Consider the following 27,389-nt stretch of genomic DNA (forward strand, 5'->3'; position numbering starts at 1 on the left):
CCGACAGTGTGCCACTGCTATTCATAAGGTTTTCACTGGGTATTTCTTTTCAGAAGTAGACTGCCAGGTCTTTCCTCCTAGCCTGTCTTAGTCTGGAAGCCCAGCTGAAACTTGTCAGTGATGGGTGACCCTGCTGGCATTTGAATACTGGTGGCATAACTTTCAGGATCACAACAACACACAAGCCCCCACAGTATGACAAACTGACAGACATGTGGGGGTATAATATGTTAGATGTAATGAAATAGGATATTATACTAAGTTATGTTATATGTTGTGTTGTGCTGTGCTGTTTTACCTGCTTACCTTTCCAGAATGTAAGTTACTTAAGGTCTTTTTTGTACCCAGAGAACCCTAGAACAGTTTCCTACTGTTTACTTATTAAAATGAATTCTAATGTATGTAATATTATAATAATTTAGTCAACCACATATTATTAAAGAAGAAATATATTAGTAATTTCGAAGAAGGAAGATTTTTAGAAGGCGTACACTAATGATGGATAATTTTTTATCTTCCTACGTCATATGCTCTTGTATTTTCGTTAGCCGTGGTTTTATATTGGAACTGGAGACTCAGTCTGAGCGTATCTGGCCCTTTAGATCTACTGACTTTTACTGTGTCCTAGCCACTATTTTTGAAAATCTGCAGCTTTCAGAGCTATCAGTACGTTACAAGCAACATGTAATGGCAAGATTGCTGATATAGGAGTTAACCGAATCTTAACTGGCTAATACATACCATTGGGTAAGTCCTTAAAATCAGCTTCAGCAACAAAATGAATTTATCCAGAAAAACCTATATGAACTGCATGTTATCTTTTTTCTATTTGAATCTATTATTCTATATTCTATATGTTCAGATTTCCTTTTGTGAAAATAAACTACGTGGTTTTTGTATGGCCAGCGAGCTAAGAATGGATTTTACTTGTTTAAAAGGTTGTAAAGAGAAACAAAGAAGGATATTCAACCGAAGCTGTATGTGGCCTGCAAAGCCTAAATATGTACTATCTTAGGATTTTCAGCAAACCTGTGTTGATTAGATTAGATAACACACTAAAATGATATTAAACTAATACTAATGCCATGGTGGAAACCCTCTTGGCCTAGTGGTTAAGTGCTGTGTATGCTAACCAAAAAGTTGGCAGTTCGAATCCACCAGGTGCCCCTTGGAAACTCTACAGCACAGTTCTTCTCTGTCTATAGGGTTGCTATGAGTGGGCATCGACTTGACAGCATTGGGTTTGGTATTTTTTGTTTGTTTTTAATTCCACTGTATGTATCACTCTGTGCTCCTTATAATGTATCTATACACTACAGTGCTCTGGTGACTATACATTGGAGTCATTTGGGCAGTTTTTATAGCCTACCAGTACGTGGGCCCCATCCAAGGCCAGTTAAGTGGTAATCTCTGAGTATAGGGCCTAGGCTTATACTATAGTATAGTATAGCAATGCTTCTCAACCCTGCAAGTATACTGCAGTGTACTGTATATTATACTACATATGCTACTCTACTACAGTGGTTCTCAAATTTTTTTTATCACAGAGTCTCTTTATATGCTTAAAAATTATTGTGGATTCCAAAGATCTTTTGTTTATGTGGAATATACCTACCAATACTTATTAAAAATGAATTCAGAACTTCTGGAAACATTTATTAATTCATTTAAAATAACAGTGAAAAGCCATTACATGTTAACATGAATGATTTTTTTATGAAAATAAACTATAGTAGATCTTCATTATTTGTGGATTCCATGTTTGTGATTTGTATACTTCCTAAAATTTATTTGTAACCCCTCAAAATTGCAGTCATTTACATGCACAGAGTTGCAAAAAATTTGAGATCCAGGATGTGCATGTTCCCAGCTGAGGTCAAATAAGGTGACTCTTGCCTAGATTAACTGACAACTCCATCACACAGGTGCTCCTCCTTGAGATGGTGCTTTATACGTACTTACCATATTGCCACACAGAATACTAAAAAGATATTTTATTAAGAGTTAATAAAATTATAACTTGCTTCATCAAGGACTTTCTTAAGTGAAACTTGCTCTTTTATCTTCTTTTTTTCTACTGAGTGTGTGGAAGTGAAGGAAACAGTGACTCCTAGTTTAGTTTCATGTCAGTAATTTTACTCACCACTGTTTTAGTGTTCCCCGTGTAAATGTCAGAACAATGAAAAGGCAAATCATGTGTTGCCATTGTTAGCTGCTGTCCAATCAGTTCCCGTTCATGGTGACCTGGTGTACCACAGAATGAAATGTTGCCCTGTCCTGAATCATCCTCATGATTGCCAGCATGTTCGAGTTCGTGGTTGTGGCTACTCTACTAGTCTAGCTCACGGAGTGTCTCCCGTGCCCTCATTCGCCCACTACTTCATCAAACATGTTGTCCTCCTCTAGTGATTGATGCCTCCTGATGATCCAAAAGATTTATATTTATATATTCACAAAAGATCTTGATTTGTAGCTTTTTTAATGTTGTTTGCTTTTTTTTTTTTTCCACTTTCATTGTTTGGTTCCTGTCGTATTGGCCTTGTAAAATGAGTTGGAAAGCATCACCTTCTTTTCTAGTTTTTGAAGATTTTGTGGAATTGGTTTTAATTCTCATTTAAATGTTTGGTAGAATTCTGTAGTGAAACCATCTGGGCCTGGAGTTTTTAAATTATGAATTCGATTTCCTTAATAGTTACACCAAAAAAACAAAAAAACAACCAAACCCGTTGCCGTCGAGTCAGTTGCAACTCATAGGGACCCTATAGGAGAGAGTAGAATTGCCATTGAGAGTTTCCAAGGAGTGCCTGGTGGATTCGAACGGGCAACCTTTTGGTTAGCAGCTGTAGCACTTAATCACTACACCACCAGGGTTTCCAAACCCATTGCTGTCGAGTCAATTCTAACTTGTAATGACCCTATAGAACAGAGTAGAACTGCCCCATAGGGTTTCCAAGGAGCAGCTGGTGGATTCGAACTGCTGACCTTTTGGCTAGCAGATGAGCTCTTAACCACTGCACCACCCGGGCTCAGGGCTATTTAAATGATTTATGTCATATTGGGTGACTTGCCGTAGTTTGCATTATTTTGAGAATTGATCCATTTTGTCTAAGTCGAAAACTGATATATAGAGAGTTGTTCATAGTGTTCCCTTAATATCCTTTTGATAACTGAAGGGTCTGTGTCCACTCTTTAATTCCTGATTTTAATTTGTGTCTTTTCTTGTTTTTTGTTTGTCCATTTTGCAAGAGGTTTTATGTGTTAGTTTTATTTTATCTTTTCAAAGAACTGTTTGTTTTTTTCAATGATATCTCTCTTTTCTTAATTTTATTGATTTCTGCTTTTTATCTTTTTAAATCCCTCCTTTTTGGTTGTTTTGAGTGTATTTTGCTCTTCTTTTTCTAGGTTCTTAAGGTGAGAAATAAGATTATTGATCTGAGACTTTTCCTTGTTTCTAATGTAATCATTTAGTAGTATACATCTTCCTTTCAGCATTTCATAGCTGTGTCTCACAATTTTGATATGTTGTATGTTCGTTAACATTTATTTTGATTTTTTTTTACCTTGAGACTTCTTCTTTGACCAGTAAATGATTTAGAAGTTTTTTTTAAAATTTTTGAAGGTTTTTATGTTATTGAGTTCTAGTTTGGTTCCATTTTGTTCAGAGAACATACTCTGTGTGATTTCAGTTCTTTTAAATTTGTTGTTTCTGTTTTGCTAATAGTCATTTCTTTTAATTGTTATTAATATAGCCACTTCTGCTTTTATAATTAATGTTTGCATCTTTTCCTAGCCTTTTATTTTCAACCTATCTATATTGTTATATTTGAAGTTGGTTTCTTGTGGACAGCATATTTTGTTATCCATCCTGCTAACCTGTCTTTTAATTGTCGTATTTAGACTACATTTCATGTGATTACTTATAATGTTAAGTATTCAGTCTGCCATTTTCTTTTTTGTTTTCTATTTGCTCCTTCTTTTCCTCTGTGGTTTCGTTTCGCTGGTTTCTTTTTCTTGCTTTCCTATGGCTCGCTGAGCATCTATTAGAATGCCTATTGATGTATCTATAGTGTTTTTGAGTGGATCTTTTTGCATAGGTTTTTTAATGATTATTTCATGTAATATATTCCATATGGATAACTATCACATTCTACTGATGTTGTCATTTTACTAGTTCCTTTACCTTCTCTATTTATAATGTAATTGTCTTAAATATTTCTTCTATATATGTTGAAAATCACATCAGACAATGGTATACTCATTGTTTCAAACATCAAACATAAATTTAGAAAACTTGAGAGAAGGGAAATCTATTGTATTTACCAGTATTTTTACTTACCATGCTCTTTATTCCTTCTTGATATTCCCAGGTTTCTTTTTGTTTGTTTGTTTCCTTTCTATTTCAAGAGCTTCCTTTAGTTATCCTTTTAGGGTAGGTCTTGTGGTGACAGATTCTCTTAGTTTTCTCTCATATGAAAATGTCTTTTATTTCTCATTCATCCTTGAAAGATAATTTCACCATATTTAGAATTCAGAGCTAACATTTCTTTTATGTTAGCCCTTGAAAAATAATTGTGTCACTTTCTTCAGGCTTCCATGGTTTCTGCTGAAAATTGTTATTCTAGTTGTTTTCACCCTACAGGTATTGTTTCTTTCTTGTCGCTCTCAAGATATTTTCCTTATATTCAGTTTTTAGTTTGATTATGATGTGTCTTGGCACAAATTTCTTTGAGTTCATCCTGCTTGGGGTTTATTTAGCATCTTGAGTCTATAAGGCTAATGTCCTTTGCCAAATTTGAGAAAAATTCAGCCACTGTTTCTTGGAGGGGTTTTCAGCCCCATCTTCTTTCACCTCTCCTTCTGAGATCCAGTGATATGAATGTTAGGTCTTTTAGTCTAGTCCCTCAAGTCCCTGAGCCTCTCTTCATTTTTTTTTTTTTAAGTCTATTTTCTCTCTTTCAGATCAAATAGTGTCTATTGTTTTATCTTCAAGTTCATTGAGCTGTTGTGCTGTCCTCTCTATTCAGCGGCTGAGCCCATCTATTCAGTTTTTATTTCAGTTATTGTATTTGCTAGTTCTCAAATTTCCTTGTGGTTCTTCTCTGTGTCTTCTATTTCTTTCCCTGGAACTGGAAGGCCCGGCAACATGTTTTTGTATTGCTACTAAAGGATTGATTTAGCTTATTATCTTACTTCTGCCCTATGGAGATATATTGAATAAAAATATTAAATAATAAGTATTATCTAAATACTACTAGTTCAAGCAGCTTAGAATTATTTTCTGTGATTTATGTTAATTTATTTAATTCTTGTAGTGACACTGACTTTTACTTATTCGACAAATGTTTTTTGAGTGTCTACCATATACCATGTGTTCTTAGTCAATCAGACATTTTAATTTTAGCTTTAAATGGGCAAATAGCTTATTTTCTTTATTTATAGAGAACAGAACTACATTCCTGCTTTTCGTAGGTGCAAGCATAGGGGGAGAAGAGAGATTGTGAGCTGAATTTTCATGCTTTCATATACATCAGCCAAGAATTTAAATTTACAGGCTCAAACTGTGTGTTCTTTAATTCAGAGATTTGTCAATGGTGTGCTGTGGAACAATAGTATATTTAAAATGGATTGCAGGTTTTCTGAGCTACAGATACCCTTAACCCTGTGTACTGCCATCTATGCATGGAAATAAGTATCCCATAGGCTGGTCATCTTCATGTATCCCAGTGTGTTATACTAGTATTATAACTATCTGTGCCATGAAAAAGAGTGTGAAGCAGCCTTCTAGTTCACAGGTTAAAGACTGGGTTTCGTTCTACAAATAGCATTTTGCTATTTTGTTAGCATAGCTTCATTCTCTTTCACAAATTAGCTTCTTAAAAGAATTGTCTCCAGTGTTCCTCCAACATTAATGGGATCATAATCACCTGGAGGGCTTATTTAAAATGCTGATTGCTAGGCCTCAACAACAGTTTCTGATTGAGTAGGTCTGTGGTGGGGCACAAGAATTTGCATTTTTAGCAAGCTCTCAGTTGATGCAGATGATGGTATTCTGAGGATTTCACTTTTAAAACAATTGGTCTGTACACAATTTTTTATTTCCTCACCTCCCTTTGACTCTTCAATTACTTCTGTCTGATTTTAGTTCTCATCAGTTTTTCCAAACGGCTTTTTCTAACATCCTTTTAGATTTCTTGTTGCCAAATAAAAAAAGCACACTTTTTAGCTCCCCATCTTGCTTGTTGTGTAGAAATCATTCAATACAGTTGATTTTTCCTCCTTTTTAGGAAACTCTTCTATTTGGTTCAGAGACCCCTGTCTCTCCCTCTTTCTCCTTCCTTCTTTTCTCTTTTTCCCCCTTAACTCAAACTCTGAATGCTGGAATCCTTTCTGGATTCTCTTCATATCTTACTTTATCCCTTCTTCCTAAACGATATGACTTACTCCCATCTGTATGCTGATAATTTCCAAGTTAATGTCGCTAGCTCAGACATTTTTTTCTAAGCTTTATTATAATTTGGTCATTTGATTTCTTATATATTCACTTGAATAACTTATAAGCATTTCAGATAACACATTGAAAGTTAATCACTCTATACAATCAATTCTAAGATGCTTTTATCTGTGAAACTTAATGTGTATTACATTACATTACTCTTTGAAAGAGAGTAATTCCCTCCTACCTCTTCCCTCTCCTTTAAGTCTTTTCAACTCAAGAGGAGCCTTTTCTTTCATTCAGTGAATTCTAGAAACCTAGGAGTTATCCTTGACTCTTCAGTCTTTCTTACTGCTCTCTTATTTCTACTTCCAAAACATCTCTCAATTCCCTCTTTTTCTGGTATATCTACTGCCATCACCTTTGTACAAGCCATAATCACCTCTCTCATGGATTATTTCCAGTGCCTTTTAACTCTTGGGATCTTCGAACCCTGTCTCTATATAGTTCTTAGATTTATCTTTTAAAAATGTAAATCGATCATGCCACCATATTGATTAAAATTGTTGAATGAGTAAAATTCAACATCTTTAACATGGCATAAAAAGGCCCCTCTACGTTGGTTTGGGCTGCGTCACCAGTCTCATTTAGCACTATATGCTCCCTCATTCTTTTTGGCTCAGACACACTGCTCTTCTTTCATTTCTTTTACAGTACCATGCTGTTACTTTGTGGAGTGCTCTTCCTTCCACTTTTCACCAGGCTTTATCCTTATTTGTTCTTCAGTTTTCATCCTAAACATCACTTTTTTAGAGGTGTTATTATACTGTCTAATAGTGTTGTGTACACTCTGGTATAACACTAAGCGTCAAGTGCGGTTATATATTTTGTGTGATGATTTTTTTATTTTGTTTATCTTCTATTCTGTTGTAAGCATGTCTCATTGTTTTACCCCTTACACTAGGGCTTAGCATAATGCATAGCAAATGGAAGATGTGTAATAAATATTTTTAAATACATGAAAGTATGAGATGAGTAGTTTTAAAAGATGCATGTGCATTGCTCTGTAAACCTTCACGATGAAAAATTAAATAAAAGACGTGTATATATAGATTAAAAATGATTTTTTTTTTTTTCCAAATTTGAGGGAAAGAAGGAAGATACAAGTTTGGGAAATAGATATTATTCTTAGTTGTAAGTTATATAAGCTGGCATAACATTATTTTAAAAGAAAAAATTCACTTTTTACAAAAATTCAATTTCTGGAAAAGTTATTGTTTCAAAGTGATGTTAAGTACTTTATGATACATACATTTTATTTTATTTTCATTAGTGGAAACTGAATGAATCTGGTTTGTCGTTTTCATATAAAATTTTCCTTTTGTGTAACCAGTTTTTTTTTTTTTCTTAACCACCCAAACCTTTCAGGAGATTTCAGCATTATAAAGAATATCATACTACACTGCAAGAACAAAATTTAATTACTTGGCTTTTTGTTATAGTGGTTATTGGCAAACCACTGTTTATCTTAAGAAATGTTCCAAATCTTTGGAGCAGAACAAACTTATTTCTATAGGCCAACATGGAAAAAATAACAGACATAGTTGATAGTGTATTTCTTTTTTCCACAATATATAATTTCTTTGAATCCTATTCTGTTTATCAGTAGCCTTTTCTCTTCTTGCAGGACTTTCATTTTGTAGGATTTGCATAGAGTGCTTAAACTTTATATTCTGCAGTCTATAAATTTTACTCATTGGGAATCTTAGCTTTCTCTTGTATAGTGAGTGCTACAGACAGAGTTCTTAAAACTAGACAGGATCACACAATTTAAAATGTTTATAATGTCTTTGTCCTTTCTTTTCGCCGTCTCCTTTACTGCACTCTTTTGTCTGTCTGACTCTCACAGGAGACATGGATTACAACTGGTTGGACCATACGTCTTGGCATAGCAGTGAGGCATCCCCAATGTCTTTGGTGAGACATGTGGAGCCTTACTATTTAATTTTTGTTATCATTTGACTTTTCCTTTTTTATTTACACCTTTGCATGTTTTCTTTTTGTATCCCTTTTTTTTTTTATCCCACACCTATAGGGGACAGTCAAAAGGGAAAAAGAAAAACTAGTGAGCAGGCAGTTTTGTCGGACTCTTACACCAGGTCTGAGAGACAAAAGAAAATGATGTACTTTGGTGGCCACTCTTTGGAAGAGGATTTGGAATGGTCTGAGCCTCAGATTAAGGACTCTGGGGTAGATACGTGTAGTAGCACAACTCTTAACGAGGAGCATAGCCATAGTGATAAGGTACTGAGATTGTGGAGCCTGCCTTTTAACCTGCTCATTTGGTCTTCGTTTGCTCTCTGTCACTCATTAAAACAGAATATAATAAAAAGACAGGGCATTTCAAAGGTCAATGTAGCATTTCCTAAGGTGCAGAAAAGAAAAACAAAACAAAACAAAAAACCCTCTTGCTTGCTTTGCTGTTTTTATTGTTTGATGACATACCAAAAAATAAATAAGTAAATCAAAATAAAAATTAGGAACAAAGGAATGTTTTGTCTTATGGTCGCATGAAAGAACTTTGTGATGTTATTATAAACCACAAATAATAAAGAATTTTTTGGATTGGCTTATTTGATTGCTTGCATCTATTTTCCTTGGAATGAAAATTAAATTATTAATAGTTTAAATCCCAGGCAAAAGGGAGATAATTGGGTTTGTTTGCACAGCAAATGTTGTTTTTCTTTTTTCCCTTTCACTGTCATTTTGCTCTTTTATGTTTTATTGTCATAGCATTAATATAGTATTAATTAGTATTAGAACCATTGCCATCTGCTTTGGCATTTATTATTTTTGCTTTTAGTGTAGTGGAACTTTGGAAAATCTTTTTATCGTATCAATGTGATTTACTGGAACTTGTCTTTTGCCTGCTGAATTTTGCATGAAGATGTGCATGTTACTTCCAGATAAAACTACTGTGATTACACAAATCATCTATTTTGTTGTTTAACGTATAGTTCATAATGGCACGGTGTCTTTATTTATAAAGGACTTGGTTCTGCCCTGAGAAAGAAATAAGCTACTAATATTTTCAAGGTTATTTAACAATGGATACCACTGAGCTATCTAGTAGAGGTAATTTACAAAATATATCAAACACTTGAAAGAACCAATAAACCTCTAAAAAGTGGGAAATGAAATCTATCCTTACCTTTAAATTAGGCCTTATTTCTCCCATGCACATTCAATTGGAAACTTATGAGGCTCGTGTATTTTTTTCTAATTTTAATCTAGAAACCTATTTTAGGAAAGCCTTCATCATGGATTCCAATTTCATATTTTAATATGATTTGACCTTTTAATTTTTACTCTAGTAAAATCTTTCCAAATCTTCCAAAAGTGTTTGAAGATGAAATTCTTATTTTTAAATGAGTTCAACTGCATAGAATTTCAATATCTTTTCTGCTTTTGAATTTTTAATCTTCAGAATATAAGTTATTAAATTAGAATATGTATTTTTAAGATGTTTCAGTTTCATAGAACTATATAACTTTGGTGTTATGTGAGAGTACTGTAAGAATTTGAAATAAATGTATGTTGAAAAAATTAAAACTATAAAATTGAGGTTATATGCTTAATGTACTGTCCTTTTGATCAGTATTTTGGAATGCAAACTGGTTTGTGTAATCATAACACTTTGGAATTCTGAAATTTAGAAAGATTGTACAATGAGAGGTGATTTGTCATAAAAGAACATTAATTTTTCTGTTTGTTGATGCAATTTGTCAGCATCCTGTGACCTGGCAGCCATCTAAAGATGGAGATTGTTTAATTGGCCGCATTTTATTAAATAAACGTCTAAAAGATGGAAGTGTACCTCGAGACTCAGGAGCAATGCTTGGCTTAAAGGTATGTAATGAAATTTTAGCTTTATATTCTATCACATATTTATCAGAAAAGTAAAAGATATAATAACTGTTTCTACCTATGCCAATTTAGTCCTTTTTTCTCATTTTTAAAAGTTCTCAAATATTTATATTCATTATCCTAAATTTTTTCATTCTCCAGATATTAAAAAGTTGCCATTATGCTATATTGATACTAGTATCTATACTTTTGGAAATCAGTGAAAGTAACTGAAGTTATGATAAATTTGAATTCTAAATATAATGCTCTAAGTTACTTTGAAAATACAGTTTGTCCTTTAAGTGTGTATCTACATTTATACCCTATTACAATAACAGTTTTATTTAATTACTAAATATGCAAACCTGGGAATTGTAATATATGTATAACATGAATATAATTTTTGTATTAATGTAGAAAATGATTGTGTGAAAGAGAATACAATTTGAAGTCTGGAAACTCAAGTAATTATGTCATGAGATTATAAATATTGATTTGTATTCTATTTTAAAATATTAGACACTTATTTGATAAATATACAAGTAGAATTCTGTTGCTTTTTTGTGTATCTGGTATGACCAATTAAAAACTGAAAGGAAAAAAAAAAGTAAATATTTTAGAGTGAAAGCCCTTGCCACAGAAGTTGTCCTGTCGAGTACAGTAAGTGGGGGAGATCAGAGAACTTTGGGCATCACTTTAACTGGGAAATTACAGTTTACTGTATCGCTGCCATGTGACTGGTACTCACCTCAGCATTTCACATCTATTATTTTAAAAAATATTAGAAATGGGCTTAAAGAGGTTACGTAACTTGTCCGTGGTCACACAGGTGGTGACAAAGGTGGGATTTAAATACAGATTGGCACAGCATAGTGTGTAAACAGTGCTATCTAAGTAACTAGAATTCACGGTCCCTACTTAAACTCTCGTTACTGAAATTTAATCTATTGGAAAACATTTAGAATATGTAAAAAAAAGCACTCTTAGAACATGTATTTAATTCATAATAATAACACTATATAATTTAAAAAAGGGTTATCAGTATGTTAGCTTAAATTAAACATTTAAAAGCTGTAAATTGCCTAGGTATTTTTTACTTGAATCTTCAACTGTATTCATTTTGACAATAAGCCTATTTTAATACTTTCCTCTTTTAAACAGGTTGTAGGAGGAAAGATGACTGAATCAGGTCGGCTTTGTGCATTTATTACCAAAGTAAAAAAAGGAAGTTTAGCTGATACTGTAGGTCATCTTAGACCAGGTACGCTACCTTTGATTTTCTACATTTTAAACTGTTAAACTTGAAGAGTTCTGAAAAAGTAATCCTCATTTGGCAGTGATTTGGCCAGTTACAGAGAGCTCATTTAAGTTAGATGTAAGTCTTTAGGAAACCCTGGTGGCGTAGTGGTTAAGTACAATAGCTGCTAACCAAAAGGTCAGCAGTTTGAATCCACCAGGCGCTCCTTGGAAACTCTATGGGGCAGTTCTACTCTGTCCTGTAGGGTCGCTATGAGTCGGAATCGACTCAGCGGCAGTGGGTACTGTACTGTAAGTCTTCATTCATAGTGGAAAATTGTAACTGTTATTTTTTAGTCACATTATATTAAATAGTTTTTTATATTTACTGATCTTTTTCTTTTGTTGATGAATATTCCTAATCTGTATCTAGTATTAACCTGTTTTGTTTCTTGTACACCTTCAGTTATCTTTTGGCAAAATTGCAACATTGTTTAGGAAACAAACTTAATAGATAAATGCACATTTCCTAATATGAGTCAACCCTGTCTCTTTGGTAATGGGTACTATTGGAGGAATCCTTGAGTGCCTTGGAGAGGATTCTATAAGATGCTAATTATTAAGCTTTTTACAACAGAATTTAGACCACAGATAACCTTTAAAGATAATAAGATGCTCAGCTGCATACGTATTGAAAAACCTAGAGTACACAGTCATGAAATCTTCAAAGAGGCAACTAATCTTGGCCATTGCCAAAATTAAAATTTCTATTAATAAGTCACATAAAGATAACTTTTACCTATTTTTTTTTTTTTTCTCTGACCCTTACTTCTGACATTTTTCCCTTTGGGTAAAGCATAATGGTCATCCTACTTATCAAATGGAAACCCTGGTGGCAAAGTGGTTAAGAGCTACAGCTGCTAACCGAAAGGTTGCCATTTCGAATCCACCAGGCACTTCTTGGAAACCCTGTGGGGCAGCTCTACTCTGTCCTATAGGGTCACTATGAGTTGGAATTGATTTGATGGCAACGAGTTTTGGGGGTTATCAAATCTTATGCCACTTGAGCTGTTCTTATTATGTTTCTTATTCCATAATGTTGATTATTCTATGAAGTTCATTGAAGCTTAAAATTGCTTCTATTTTAAGTGCTTTTATGAGATTAGCTTTTCTTTCTAAGATTGTCATTACTGACATACACTATAGGTGATGAAGTGTTAGAATGGAACGGAAGGCTGTTGCAAGGAGCCACATTTGAAGAAGTATACAACATCATTCTGGAATCCAAACCTGAACCACAAGTGGAGCTTGTTGTTTCAAGACCTATTGGGTCAGTTGATTTCAATAGTTTGTCAGTGTATAAAGTTGAGTATTAGTAAGTAATTTGTAATGTGTAATCCAAAAATGTTTTATTGCTTTATGAAAACAAATATTTTTGTAGGCAACTCTGTTTCTCCTTCCTTACCAAAAACACCTCACCAAAAATCATGATGCCTATTTATCTGATCACACTAGAATGTATAGTTAATAACAAAATAAGATATATTTAGATGGTTATTACTTTTATAATTTTAGCAGCTTAGATGGCTGAAGGCAATAGTAGGTGCTATACTTATGTGCTTAAGAAAAAATGTGCTTAGTATAGCAATAATTACTTTTAAAATAAGTTTAATGAACTATGGCCCTCTATTTTGTAAAAATTAGGACGAGCTGTATTTTAGGAATTTCACTTTTTTTTTTTTTTTTTCAAAATGAAGATTTCAGCATAGGAAAGACAAAAAAGGATATATTATTCCCAGGTATAGTTAACAGTTTAAAGAAAAAACATAACATTTTTAAGGATGATAGTTAACAGTTTAAAGAAAAAACGTAACATTTTTAAGGATGACGAGTTCATAGACAGAAAATAAACCAACACCAGGGTACTCTTTGCTTTTGTATTTGTTACCTATAAGTTAGACGGTTTTAAAATTTGGCACTATGTATAATCCTTTGTGCCTGTAGGAGAGTTAACTCATTAAATATCACAGCAGGACTTCCTTTAGAGAAGCTTACATTCTAAGCCAAAGTAAAAGATATACCTATAACTGAATAAAAGCAATAGAAAAAGCACTGACAGTGAATTATTAAATTCATATTTGGGATAAGAGCATTCTAGGGTGGAGACAACCAAAATTATTCTCTGTAGTAAAATACTAATGCCCAGTGTTTGCTCATTTAGGAGCTGATTACTTTGATCTCTTTTTTTTGCTGGAGTATATGACTGAAGTTGGTAACTTAGTTTTATTGAAATGTTCCTTTCAAAGTAATGAATCTGGCACATGAAATTATATCTGTTCTTTATTTGTCTTACTTTTCAAAGTAAGGCTTACTTACAAAGTCCTGTAATGTGTTAAACTGTAGTGTTTCAGTTTAATATGGTAGTCAATATATTTCCTGGTATTAAAGAATCCTTTAATCATATTTAAAATAATTCACAGACTTTTATATAATTTGCCGAATGATCTTAACCATTGATAGCTAATTCTCTTGACAAGTATCAAACTAAAGTGTACACTTACTTTGAGTATACATACAGGTAAAATATAATTTTGAAAGTTCCAAGAAGAAACATGTAACACTTTTCTAAGTAGAATTATTACATTTAAAAAGCTTCAGTCACAATCTGTGAATATTTAAATTTTTGTTTTTATTTTGCATTTTATTTGCATTTCAGTGTTACTGATTTAGAACTACAGCAGGTAAAAAAGTAGAATATAATTAAATTATATCTGTAAAACTTGTTGAATATAGACATTTTTTGAGAATGAATAATAAAATAAAGTATATGTTTTTCTAAATATGCAGCAAATTCCTAAGAATATTAATGAATTTTAAATAATTGGGGTTGGCTTAAATACTTTCATTAGCTCAAACTTAATGCTTATTTGTTTCTTATTTATGTAATGTTGCTACCATATACAGTTTTTATCATTCTTACACTGTCTTGCTATAATATAGGTTGATAACAATCAAAATAGCAATTGTATTGATTGTTGAAACAATTTCTTGTTTTCTTTTTCTATCATTTCAGAGATATACCTAGAATACCTGACAGCACACATGCACAACTGGAATCTAGTAAGTTCCATTTACACTAGAAAAGTATGTTGTTAATAATGTCAGTCATCAGAGGTCAAATGAATTATCTATTAGTACAAAGTAAGAAATATAATAATCCTGTTATCAAGTATATATTCATGTAAAGATGGCGAATTCAGTTTTATTTCATGTAACCATGGGAAAAAGTATAAAATTATGGAATATTTTAAGACAGTTTTTTTTTTTTTTTAAATCACGTAGCCTTAATTGCTATGGATTTTTAAACAGCTTTATTAAGGTAAAATAAAATAAACTGCACATAGTAAAAATGCACAGTTTTTGTACATTTTGACATATGTGTGTACTTGTGCAACCATCACCAAATCAAAAGTAATAAATATATTCATCAATGCTAAAATGTTTACCCCCAAGAATTTCCCCCAATTTTAGATTTTACTACATTGTAACCTAACGTGTGGGAGCCCTGTTGGCACAGTGGTTAAGAGCTCGGCTGCTAACCAAAAGGTCAGCAGTTCAGATCCACCTGCCACACCTTAGAAACCCTGTGGGGCAGTTCTACTGAGTCCTATAGGGTCACTATGAATCAGAATCGACTCGATGCGTACCTAACAACAACAACAACCTAACATGTAAGGAGGCCTGGCGGTGCAGTGGTTAACCACTCAGCTGCTTACCAAAAAGTCAGCTGTTTGAACTCACCAGCTCCACAGGAGAAAGATGTGGCAGTCTGCTTCCCTAAAGATTATACCTTTGGAAACCCTATGGGGCAGTCCTACTCCGGCCTGTAGGGTCACTATGAGTTGGAACTGACTCAACAGCAATGGGTTTAACCTAACATGTGGGAGGGAAATGCTTTCAATAAATTAGTGAATGATTATATTTATTCTGATTTATGTTTTTGGAAAGTGAGGTGAGAGGTCTGATTTAACCTCAGAGTATCAATGAAACAATTAGGATGTTATTTAAGTTCAAACAGTGTCAGATACATGAAGGTTTTTAATCATGTTTTTGAGTATTATTTCAGATGTTAAACAAATGTATTCTTTCTAGTAAGCTAAGATTTTAGATTCATAGAGATTAGGGTTATCAAGAGAGAGGAGGAGAAGAGGGTTATATTTTGATATCGATTGGTCAGTGTTGACCACATTGAGAAGGAAGGATTAGAGCAAAGAATTGAAAGAATAGTATCTGAGAGAAAAGCTTTCCAGGTAGAAGAACCGACTGCTGTGATGGCTCTAAGGCAGGAGAACCTGAAATAGACCTAAAGCAAAGCAGGGAGACCAGTGTGGTTGTAAAAGTGTGAACAAGGGTGAGATAGGGGCGGAGGAGTCATGAGTGACCAAACTGCATAGGCTTTACAAGCCCCTGTAGAGACTTTGTTTTCACTCTGAGGGAAACTGGGAACTATATGAGATGGTTTTTAGGACATATGTATGTTTTAAAATCTGACTACTACATTGACAATAGATTTAATGGGGTCAAAAGTGAAAGCAGGAAGATCAATGAGAGAGAGTATTGTCTTAATAATCTAGTTAGGAGGAAATAATGATTTAGACCATGTTAATAGCAATGAAAGTGGTAAGAAGTGATTGGATTCTCTACATACATAATAATTGAGAATGTACTATGAAAATAGATTTTTTCAATTTTTAAATTTACAATTGTAAGTATTTATAAAGTTTCTTTAAAAACTTTACCAGGAAGGTGAAGTTCTTTTGCAATGACATAGCTTTGTACTTTAAAATATGGTCTCATATTTGAAAGTGTGGCTAAGAAAATGGTCTGTATAATGACACTTTGTCAATCTTTAAAAAAATATTAATAAAATAATTAAAAAATTTTTGAAGATTATTAAATTATAATGAAGAATCACTGTTATATTTCTTTATGTACAATTGTCATTTCAGGTTCTAGCTCATTTGAATCTCAAAAAATGGACCGTCCTTCTATTTCCGTTACCTCTCCCATGAGTCCTGGCATGTTGAGGGATGTTCCACAGTTCTTATCTGGACAACTTTCAGTATGTAATCACTAAATTAATTTATCTTTTTGGAATATCAAATAGCATCTTTAACATTTGTTGCTACCTTTTTTTTTTTTGTAAACCAACTTCTTCCTAAAACATAATTGTGCTTTTAACCATCAACTTTCTCATTTTTAGTTATTTTAATTAATTGAAATTTTATTTTGATTGTTCAGCATGATGCATTCTTTATTAGTGGTAGGTTTTCTGGGATTTAGTGAGTTAGATTTTGTGAAGATACCTAAACCATTTCTTTAAATCTCATTAATATTATTCCAAAATTCAAGGACATGGTTTTAGCTCTCTACCTTAAAATGCATGTAATCTATCATATTTTGAAGAGACATAAAAATGCTGTGTTATACAAAGATGGAATTTAAGATAAATGTAAATATTTTTATTATCTTCCCTACTTTTCAACCTTAAGGAAATATGCGATGTGAATACTGCTATGAAATATAATGATATTAGAGATGATTGTCTCAACAGACAAAACCAAGTAAATGGTGAAATATTTCATAGATTTCTGAGTACACCAGACAGTTTCACAGTACATGATGTTTCATTTGAAAATTTAATAAAGTTAAAAATTCATGTCCAAATTAGAAAAGCTTTCTAAATTTTAGCCTTCACATTTTAACAAAGCACATTTAACAAAAACTGATTATAGTATTTGTTCAGTTGTCATCCCCTTATTAAATTAAAATATTCATATATTTAAATGTATTCAGTTATATTTTGGAAATACATGGCTTAATATTGCTAGTAATATTGATGAGTTGCTATACTTGAAATTTTATGAATATTAACTATTTAGGTTCTCTAAATCCAGACACTGAATTTTGGATGAAAAATATTATAGTTAAAAACTAAACTCTTCTTGTACTGATATTTTAAAAGCAATGGAAAAAAAGCTTTTGTTAAAGAAGCTATGAAATTTCTTATTTTATTGTTTTGGTGGATAGAGAGGTATGTGATTTTTACTGCAGTATTTAATTTTAAAGGAGTTGTAGAAAGCATAAGAAAAATTAAATATTAAAAGTTATTGAAAAAGTTATTAAACATCTTTGCACTGGTAATATTTTGATCACAAAGATGATAGTAAAGTTATTCAGGAAAGAAGATGAGATTTTATTAGATTTTAAATGTTATACTGAAAGGAATTTCTTCTCCTTACTATTTTATTTTCCTTTCTCTTCGATAAACAGAGTGGACTTTTGGATTTGAGGACAGTGGTCTTTTTTCTATGCCCTACAATAGGCATCTTTCTACTTACTCTATTATATATATTGACAGCATAGATGTTGTCATTTACAGAGTTACAAGTGTAGTATGTATTTGCCCCTACCAGTTTAGAAAATGCTAATAAATGCCAGCTGTTAATTTTTATTTATGACCTCATCAAATAGTCTATCTTTAAGTAATTCTCCAGGTAGCTGGATCATGTTAGTAAATAAATAAATTCATTTGTGTGTGTGTTTGTGTGTGCATTCAGTTGGAATGAGTTGATGGAGGAGGGAGGGGAAGTTAAATTTCCTTAATAAGTAAGTACAACTTTATTTATTTGAAATCCCAAGGACCTATGAGAAATTGAACTAGGAGGAGAAGTTTAGGGGAATAATGCAGGGGTTTAGACATTTGAAATTCAGCTATTTTTCTTCACGGTTTAATACTGATATGGTAGAAAGACTGTTAAATATTCAGGGAAAATTAAATTTAAAAAGTTTCACTTCTAAATGTATATATAACTGTGTAAAATTATAGCCTTTAGATTTAAAACTAATGTTGGTTTAAGATCCATGTAATTATAATTTAAAAGGGCTCTCATTTTATCATTTTCTTATGACTTGGAAGGAATATATTCTAGTATAACATTGGTAGTAAAATTTTAGCTTTTATGATATTGGTAGTAAAAGTTTTAGCTTCGTATGTATAATTTTGAAATTATAGGGTCGCTATGAGTCGGAGCTGACTCGATGGCACCTAACAACAACAACAACATATCTATATATACATATATCTATATATACATAATGGCACTTTCTGAATAAATAATATGATACATATATATTGTGGGAAACTTGGAAAGTACAGAAAAATAAAAATAAAACTTACCTATAATCCTGCCATGAAGATATTATCACTCATACACACAGAAATTTTTTAACAAAATTGGAATAATTCTGTACATAATATTTCAGAGCCTGCTTTTTCACTTAGTAGTGTAGTATGGACTTTCTCTCTCTTTAAAAGTTCCTCTTAAAATGATTTTAATAGATGTTTAATACTCCATTTTAACTCACTTCTCTATTATGGATATCTTGCTTGTTTCTAATTTTATATTATAATAAATGAAGATGGTATGGAAATCCTTGAATATAAATCTTTAATATTTTTGTTAGGACAAAAAATCTTTTGTCAGGATAACTTTCTAAGAATAAGATTACAATATAAAAGGGAAAAGAAAAATTTTAAGATATTTTAAAATCTATTGCCAAATTTTCCTCCAAAAAATGTTTTTACCAGTTGAACTGCAGTCATTAGGAAATATGCATTAAGTTCTGATCCCAGGTCAGGCACAGTTAGTCACTGAGAATACAACAGTGAGCAAGAGATGCGTGATCTTTACTCCCATGAAACTTGTGGCTTTTGTCTTATCCTTTGCACAAATCTAAAACACAAAGGCCTTCTTTCTTTTGGGTTTTAGATTTGTGTCTTAAGCAGTGACTATCTGATGATAGTTGAATTGGACAGTAGTCCTCTTAATACCCATTATCTGTTTCCATATAGTAGTGGTAAAGTGGGAAGCCTTTAACTATTTATCACTTTTTGAATTAGACAGGAGGGACTGTCTATGAGAAATGTGAGTTATGAAATGGAATCTAGGTGAGAGAAGCAGAAATCAATGCCTTGAAATCCGTTTTGTTCGTGATTTAACTGTTGGAATGCTTTAATAAAGACACATCATATTCCAATTACAGTTTTTTTTTTTCTTTTGGAAGGTGTTTAAAAGTGAAAACAAAAAACTGAAGTCAGCAAAAAAAGGAAACTTGATTTTATTCTGAGAATTTGAAATGGATTGATGTGCTCTAGACAACTCTTTTCTGCCCTTACATTGTCTTGCTTTTTGTATCACTATTTTTTTTTTTTTTTTTTTTTATGGGCAGGTTTATCGAGCCTTTTTTAAAAAAGTCTCCGTTTCCTTACCTAAAAATTAAGGATAATAGCAATTACCTCCAAGGATTATTAGGAATATCATGAGACAATAAACTTGAAAGATGTGGAAAAATATAAAGAATTAAGTAAGAAATGAGATATTATTTGTCTTTAATAGGTGTGATTAGCAGTAAACAGTGTTTCCTTGAGTGGTATATAATAAATGTGTGAAGACGGCGTTTAAATACTAGAACAATCAATTCAGTGCACTATACTACATTTCTATCTTACTGTGTTTGTTCTTTTAAGAAATCCTAATGTTAAGCTGGCTAATATTTTTTGGACTTTTGTTAGACTTAATTATTTTGGAAAAGTAACACAGTTACTTCCACAGATGGCTTTTTACTAATACCTGTATAATACATAGCCAAATTTGGGGACTATGGTTTTTTTCTATGTGATGCATTTAAGGGTAAAACCTGAAATTTCTTGTTTCTTGGGTATGTTTACAATCATTCTTTCAGAATGTATAAGCCCACACGTCGTTTTATAGTCTTAATTCCTTTATTTTGATCATATTTTAAAAATCTGATTAAACATTTTCTAATATTTTATATACTTTTATGTAGTTTAGCATTTTAAGAAAATGTATTACATTGAAGTGCTTAATTTAGATAAATATTATCATGGAAAAATTGTATATAAAGGGATAGTTGTATGTGTTTGTTTTTACTTTTGGTCTTTAGTTCTAGCGTCTTGTCCTTTTGGTTTTGTTTTATTGCTTTTTTCTTTAATTTTGCTTACCAGAGCCAAAGCCTTAGTAGAAGAACAACGCCTTTTGTTCCTAGGGTTCAGGTAAAGGCCTTGTCTGCCTGATAGAAACTACAGTTGTGTTTTAACCCTTATTTGTATGTTTTTGGAAAATGCGTAGTAGGAAAACATTTTTTTGGTATGTGCTCCAAACCATATTATTGACTTTCAAATCATTATATGAGCCAGCTCATAAAATTCTGCATGAGGATTAAAATACTGAAAAAAATTTAAAGAGACAAACTTTGTTAGTGATTTTATATGATGAACCAAATAAAACTCATAGGTTTCAGAGTGGCATTTAATGTAGATAGTATGTAGATACCACTTATATATGTCCTATTTACTCAAATAGCTAATTCTATGCTGCTGATATTTTTCTTTATTATACTAAGGTTGCTGTCTCTTTAAATCATTCATTATATCACTTATCATCTACATTCTCTTGCATTTTCCAAGCAATAAGTCCTTGAGGAGATTGGCAAATATATTTGTACCTTATCTAAAAAGTGAATTTTATACATGTTATCTATGTTTCAACTTTTGTAAAGTGTATTACTTTGAAAGAATAAAATGACAATCCAAATAAAATGTATTGGGTTTATTTTGTTTACATTTTGTCATTATATTTCCATTTAACTTTACTGTAATACTTGGGTACAAGTTGTTTGCCTCTTTTCATTAGGAAAACATTATATGGTAAAGTAATATAAATATAGCTTTTTTAAAAAAAGTAGTATTATGCTTCCTTGCTTTGCTGCATGTTTTTTTATTTTGTTGGTTTTGAATAATGCTAATTTTATTTAAATTTTAAAAATTAAACTTCTTCTAGTTAATATTATACAATGTAAAATATTTACCTCTGTTGCTTATATTCTGCTTAAGAAAATTGAAAATGGTTACATGGTAAAGTTGAAATGATAATTATATTAAAATAATTAAAATGATATCAACATGTTTATTAATGAAATTCAGGTACAACAGAAAGTATGTCAGGTCTAGAATTGTGAAGATACATTTATTATATTTTGGGGAATCAACAGCTATATTTTAGCAATTCATTTATAAAGCACAGATAAGAAATTTAGGAATGTGATAAAATAATCTAGCAAATAATAAAATTCAATTTTGATGATGTGAACTGGATATCTATTAAAAACTTCAATGCAAGTCCTCTATTATGGAATGAAAATTAGAGCTATTGATCAAATACCTAATATAAGACTGTTCATTTTAAAAAGTATAATTTTGATCATATAACCAGGAAAATAAAAATGTACCTGTTTCCTCTCTAAGATATTTAGATACCCACATATTTGTAAGCATAATTTAATGCACTATTAAGTGTAAAGGCCATAAGCCTAATATCTGTTGTTATGAAAAATAAATAATATTCATATATTTTTGGTTTCCATGGCATAAGAAAATCTGAAAAGAATACTTGGAACATATATCCCAATTGTTTAGCTCTAAAAGGGGAACAAGCAAAAAGTGTTGCCTGTGGAGATCATAAGTACTTAGTCTCAACTCCTCAAAAATCTTTAACAGAAATAATTTCCTATAATAATTATGAATTTATTCTGGTAATAATAGGAAATTAAGTGTAAAGTTTATTGGAAAAGTATTTTTAGCCTTTTAGAATATTTTTCTATTTGAGGTACTTAATGTTCATATTATGATTCTCAAATAAGGATTTTTAATATCATGGAAAAATGAAAGTCCTAAACTCCTTTATTATTATAAAGATAGCGAATATCATAACAATCTCATTTTGTTCATGCATATTAGAGAAACCATAGAGCTCTCCAACAATGTCTGTATTTGATCTCATATGCAATGAGATACCCTAGTATTTCTTTCTTTGTTCTCTCCTCATGCTTTTTGCCAGAAAAATAGTTTAGTCTTTTATTTTTTCTCTTATACTAATGTGTATCTGCATTCTAATATGTTAGATGACAAATATTTGAACTTCTTTTTTTCTTTTTTAATAGCAAGAAATTTTTTTTTCAGGTTACTAACCCCTTAGTCTAAGGCAGTGAGTGGTTCTCCAACTTTAATGCATGTGAGAATCACCTGGAAGACTTACTAAAATGCAAAATCCTGGACCCCAATCTGATTCAGTAGGTCAAAAATGAACCCCAAGAATTTGTAATTTTTTATTAAGTTAGCCAGATAATACTGATGGAGGGCTTTGTGAACCACAGTTTGAGAAACATCTGTCTAGGGTCTCTTTGTACTTAGCAGCTCCATTAGGATTTTTTTGTTGTTGTTACATAACAATACTTATGATGAGCATAAGAACTTAAGGCAACACAAAAATTAGTAATTATAATTTTTTAAAGTTTGAATATTTTTTCAGTATTATTCCTATAAGAGGGCTAATTCCATTTGTCAAAAAAACAAAAACAAAAGCCTGTATATGAATAATTTTATGTACTCTTCTTGGCCATCAGCCCTCCTCTTCTGATTCAAAAATCTTGCTTAGTTCCCTATTTTCTAGGATATAAAGTGAGGGACTTAACAAAGCCATGTTAGAATTGGAGGTGAACTACCAGTGTTAAACATATACCTAAAATTGTTTTTACCTGTCATTCTTAAATTCCTCATTTCCAGTTCAATTTCAGTTTCAGGATAGTGGTCACAAGTGTACTGAGTTCTGAACCAAGATGTGGGGCAGAGCCAAGTTATCATAGATCCTGAAATAATAGAATTAACTGGTTAGGTATGAGGGCATGAGATATGAGTGTGGGGGGAGGGGCAACTGTGAAATCAAATGAATTCAACATCTGGGTGTGAAGTTCCAGTCCCTAACTATAAAAAACTATGGCATAGGGAAATTATTTACTTTTTCTCATACTGAATTATAAAATGTACCCTATTGTTGCCAGGATTTGATACAGTTGCTTCACAAAAGAAAGAGACTTTATGCCTGTGTAAGAATAAAAAAAAAAAATTTTTTTTTTTTAAGAAAAATTTATACAAGATGAATTTATTCGTTTTAAGTACAGAGTGAAGGAGTCTATTGACTAAGCCTATGAGTAATTATTCCTTGTTTAAAATCTTTGAAACGTCTTTTGCTGTGGAATAACATAAAACATTTGCTTAAAAATTCCCTATATGTGCTATGTAAACTTGCATCTACTCATTCATTTTGAGCACATATTCTGAACTCAGTAATCATAGGGGAACCAAAATGAGCAACAACCTTTCTTGCATAAAGAAAATATAGAGCAATCATTGCATAAAAAGCCCTTTGGTTATGATATTTTTATGTGCATTCATTATTATGTGCATGTTAACAAGCAATCAAATTAGGATAAATGAAAGCCCAAGGGACTGATCAATCAAATCAAAATATCTGAATTGATTCTTGTATTCATTGAAGTTATTATAGCATATCCTTTCATTTTAACTAACCGCAATTTACTAAGTGAAATTTATATTCTGTGCTAATATTAGTCTAAGAGATTGGGGCAGAGGTTGGGAGTATAAGCATTATCTTATGGTCATAAATATTTGTGTTCATAAATTAATATTTTTGCTTTTCAGATAAAACTGTGGTTTGACAAGGTTGGTCACCAATTAATAGTTACAATTTTGGGAGCAAAGGATCTCCTTTCCAGGGAAGATGGGAGGCCAAGGAATCCTTACGTTAAAATTTACTTTCTTCCAGACAGAAGGTAAGAATATGAGACAAAATAAACGCTCTTGGAAATATGTGGGAAAATGTTAATAGCAGTGGATATTTCAATTCTGTATTATTTATATTTCAATTGCATGACAATAAGACACCTTTGAAGTTTAATATAAACATAATGCCTTTTAAGAATCAAAATAATATGTGACAGTAAATAATGAGATTGTTTTAAAATGCATATCAAATGTTTATTGTATATATTATTTTGTATTTATTTTAGGCTTATGTGGATTATTACTTAGGTAATGTATGTTTTTATTTATCAAAGTAATTTAAAATTATGTCCCTTCGAATCAAATGCATTTTTAATAAAAACTACAGAAGCAAAAAGCTGGAAATAGTACCAAAAGGGACTCATCATATTCCACTGCAATTCTGCCGCCTCCTCTTACCAAGATATTATTTCCCTATGTTCTGTAAAATTAACATATGGTTTTGTTTTGTATCACTCTGTATCACCTTTATCCCTGAGTTTAGAATCAACTTTTAAAGCATCATTTGTTTTGTATATATTCTAATGCACATAAATGACATTGTTCTTCCCTGATTTAAATAGAGAAATAGGATTGAGAAATAGTATAACACAAATTCTTTAATCACTCTGAATTTCTAGCACATAAAAAATAAGAGACTATTCCTAGGTGTCATGAAAAAAGAAGGAAGTAATGGCACCAATTACACTTTCCACAGCTCTTCTTTATCTCTTACTTTGAGGGCAGAGTGTTACCAAGGTCTGGCCATTTTTTTCCAAAATTGTAGGTGGCGGACCACAGATGTGATCTTAAATCATATTTTTGACTACTATTGGACCCTCGTTTTCAGTTGCTTAGTTCAAGTAAAATGTCATCAGGGTTGGGTTGGGTGCCAAAGTTTTGTCTGAGCAGCAGTTGTAGCAAAAGAAAAGGACAAAAGAAAGGAGACAATTAACAAAAATCTTACATTTTATTTGATACATATTTTGGAGTGAAAAGTTATAAAATAAATTTTTCAGAATGTGTCAGTGTATCATAATATCTAGTCATTAGAAACTGTTGTTATAAAATTTTATCTTAAGCAAAAACTTTGCTTGAAGAAAGTTGTTCTCTAACAACTTAAGTTGTCTTTTGAGAGGAACACACTTGGAACTGTAAGAGAGGAAGCAGAGGCCCCGTATAACTGCTGGCGTTGTTAGTTGCCGTCGAGTTGATTCTGTTAAGTCTAGCCTAAACTTCAGTTGAGTGACATGCCACAGCCAAGTTACCCTGCCATCTAAGTCAGCCAAGTCACTTGTCTTCTTAGAGCACATATGGTTTACTAGTCTTAGCATCCTTGGAAAGCCATGGTAGAAACCTGCAGAAAATGCTGCGTTCCCAGTTATGCTTTTATGTATACATGTAACTTAAGTTTATACTCAAACCTTTGAAGAGAAATACTTATTTTAAAATGATAAAAGTTTCCCAAATTGCTGAATTTCTTTCTGAACTGTTATTGTGTAATTTTGTTTTATTTTACATGATCTTTTCCCTGCTTTCTGAGCAGATAGTACAGAACTAAAATGAAAGGGAGGCTCCAATTAACTACTCCTTTATAGTCCCAGTGTAGTGTTTCTTTTTTCGACACGAAGTATGTGAGAATTATTTGCATATTTTCTTCTTAGTTTATTTCTCAACTGAGTTTCCTTGTTAATTATCAGGAATTTGAAGAATATTTAGGCATATTATATAGCTTACTTTGCTGATTGGATTGTGTCAGGGTTTTGTCTTTAATAGAAAAAAGTATTCTTTGGATAACTCAGAAACTATCATCTCAAATATATATCTATGTGTGTGTGTGTGTGTGTGTGTATACAAAAATATATATTTACTGTTGACACAAGTTTTTGCACAAGAATAGAGGATTATTTGTGTTTTTGGTATGAGTTATTCCATTTTATTTAATTTTTCTTGACAATTTTTCTGGAAGAAAAATGACTTGAACAGGTGAACATAAGAAAACAATTGATAACTTTAATTGATGAGAATTCCTAGAGGGAAAAGTGAGGCTACATAGAAGAAATCTAATTTAGAATATCAGTTAAGTCATTTGAAAAATTATTTACTATATACTATAATGGTTAAGAGCTCGGATGCTAACCAAACGGTCTGCAGTTTGAATCCACCAGCCACTCCTTGGAAGTCCAATGGAGCAGTTCTTCTCTGTCCTATAAGGTCACTATGAGTAGGAATCAACTCGACAGCAACAGATTTTTAGTTTTTTTATAGACGGCAATGGGTTTGGTTTTGGTTTTTTTAAATAATGTACTGTAATGTACTTTGTGCTCTAAAAAATAACTGGGCATGCTGTACATTTTTTTATCTTGAAGAAAATTTGGTTGCTAGTTAAAACATTTCTTTTTTTCAATTTTAATTAAAATTAATGCTGTTCCCTCGTTGCTGCAAAAGATGTCTTTAAAGTGTTAAAAAACACTTTAAGCACTGAGGTGCGCCTGACCAAACCGTGGTATTTTCTATTGCCTCATATGCATGCCAAAGCTGGACAATGAATAAGGAAGACCAAAGAAGAATCGATGCCTTTGAATTATGGTGTTGGTGAAGAATATTCAATATACCAATGACTGCCAGAAGAACAAACAAATCTGTTTTTGAAGAAGTACAGACAGGATGCTCATTGGAAACAAGGATGTCAAGACTTTGTCTCACATACTTTGGACTTGTTGTCAGGAAGGACCAGTCCCTAGGGAAGGACATCATGCCTGGTAAAGTATAGGGTCAGGGAAAAAGAGGAAGACCCTCAACAAGATGGATTGATGCAGTGGCTGCAACAATGGGCTCAAGCATAACAACGATTATGAGAATAGTGCAGGACTGGACAGTGTTTTGTTCTTTTGTACATGCAGTCACTACGAGTCAGAACCGAATCGATGCCACCTAACAACGATAACAGCAGCCAGAAGTCTCCAGTGATATCCAGTAGGCTGTATCAATCTAGTTTTATCCTTCAGGGGTTGATAGGTTAAATTTTGCTTCCTAGATGATTACATTTATTCC

The 27,389-nt window shown here is 32.1% G+C and overlaps 1 protein-coding gene across 1 annotated transcript in view; it reads left to right on the forward strand.

The window, feature by feature from the left end:
- Positions 1-27,389, forward strand: part of RIMS2 (regulating synaptic membrane exocytosis 2) — a 404,721-nt gene that overhangs the window by 96,191 nt on the left and 281,141 nt on the right. Inside the window, exons 3-9 of the mRNA XM_064267988.1 lie at positions 8,343-8,410; positions 10,223-10,342; positions 11,501-11,600; positions 12,782-12,905; positions 14,649-14,695; positions 16,585-16,697; positions 24,216-24,346. Of these exons, the coding sequence (XP_064124058.1) occupies positions 8,343-8,410; positions 10,223-10,342; positions 11,501-11,600; positions 12,782-12,905; positions 14,649-14,695; positions 16,585-16,697; positions 24,216-24,346 (703 nt within the window). The remainder of the gene's footprint in view (positions 1-8,342; positions 8,411-10,222; positions 10,343-11,500; positions 11,601-12,781; positions 12,906-14,648; positions 14,696-16,584; positions 16,698-24,215; positions 24,347-27,389) is intronic.

This window comes from Loxodonta africana, chromosome 14 (genome assembly GCF_030014295.1).
Source record: "Loxodonta africana isolate mLoxAfr1 chromosome 14, mLoxAfr1.hap2, whole genome shotgun sequence".
Classification (NCBI taxonomy): domain Eukaryota; kingdom Metazoa; phylum Chordata; class Mammalia; order Proboscidea; family Elephantidae; genus Loxodonta; species Loxodonta africana.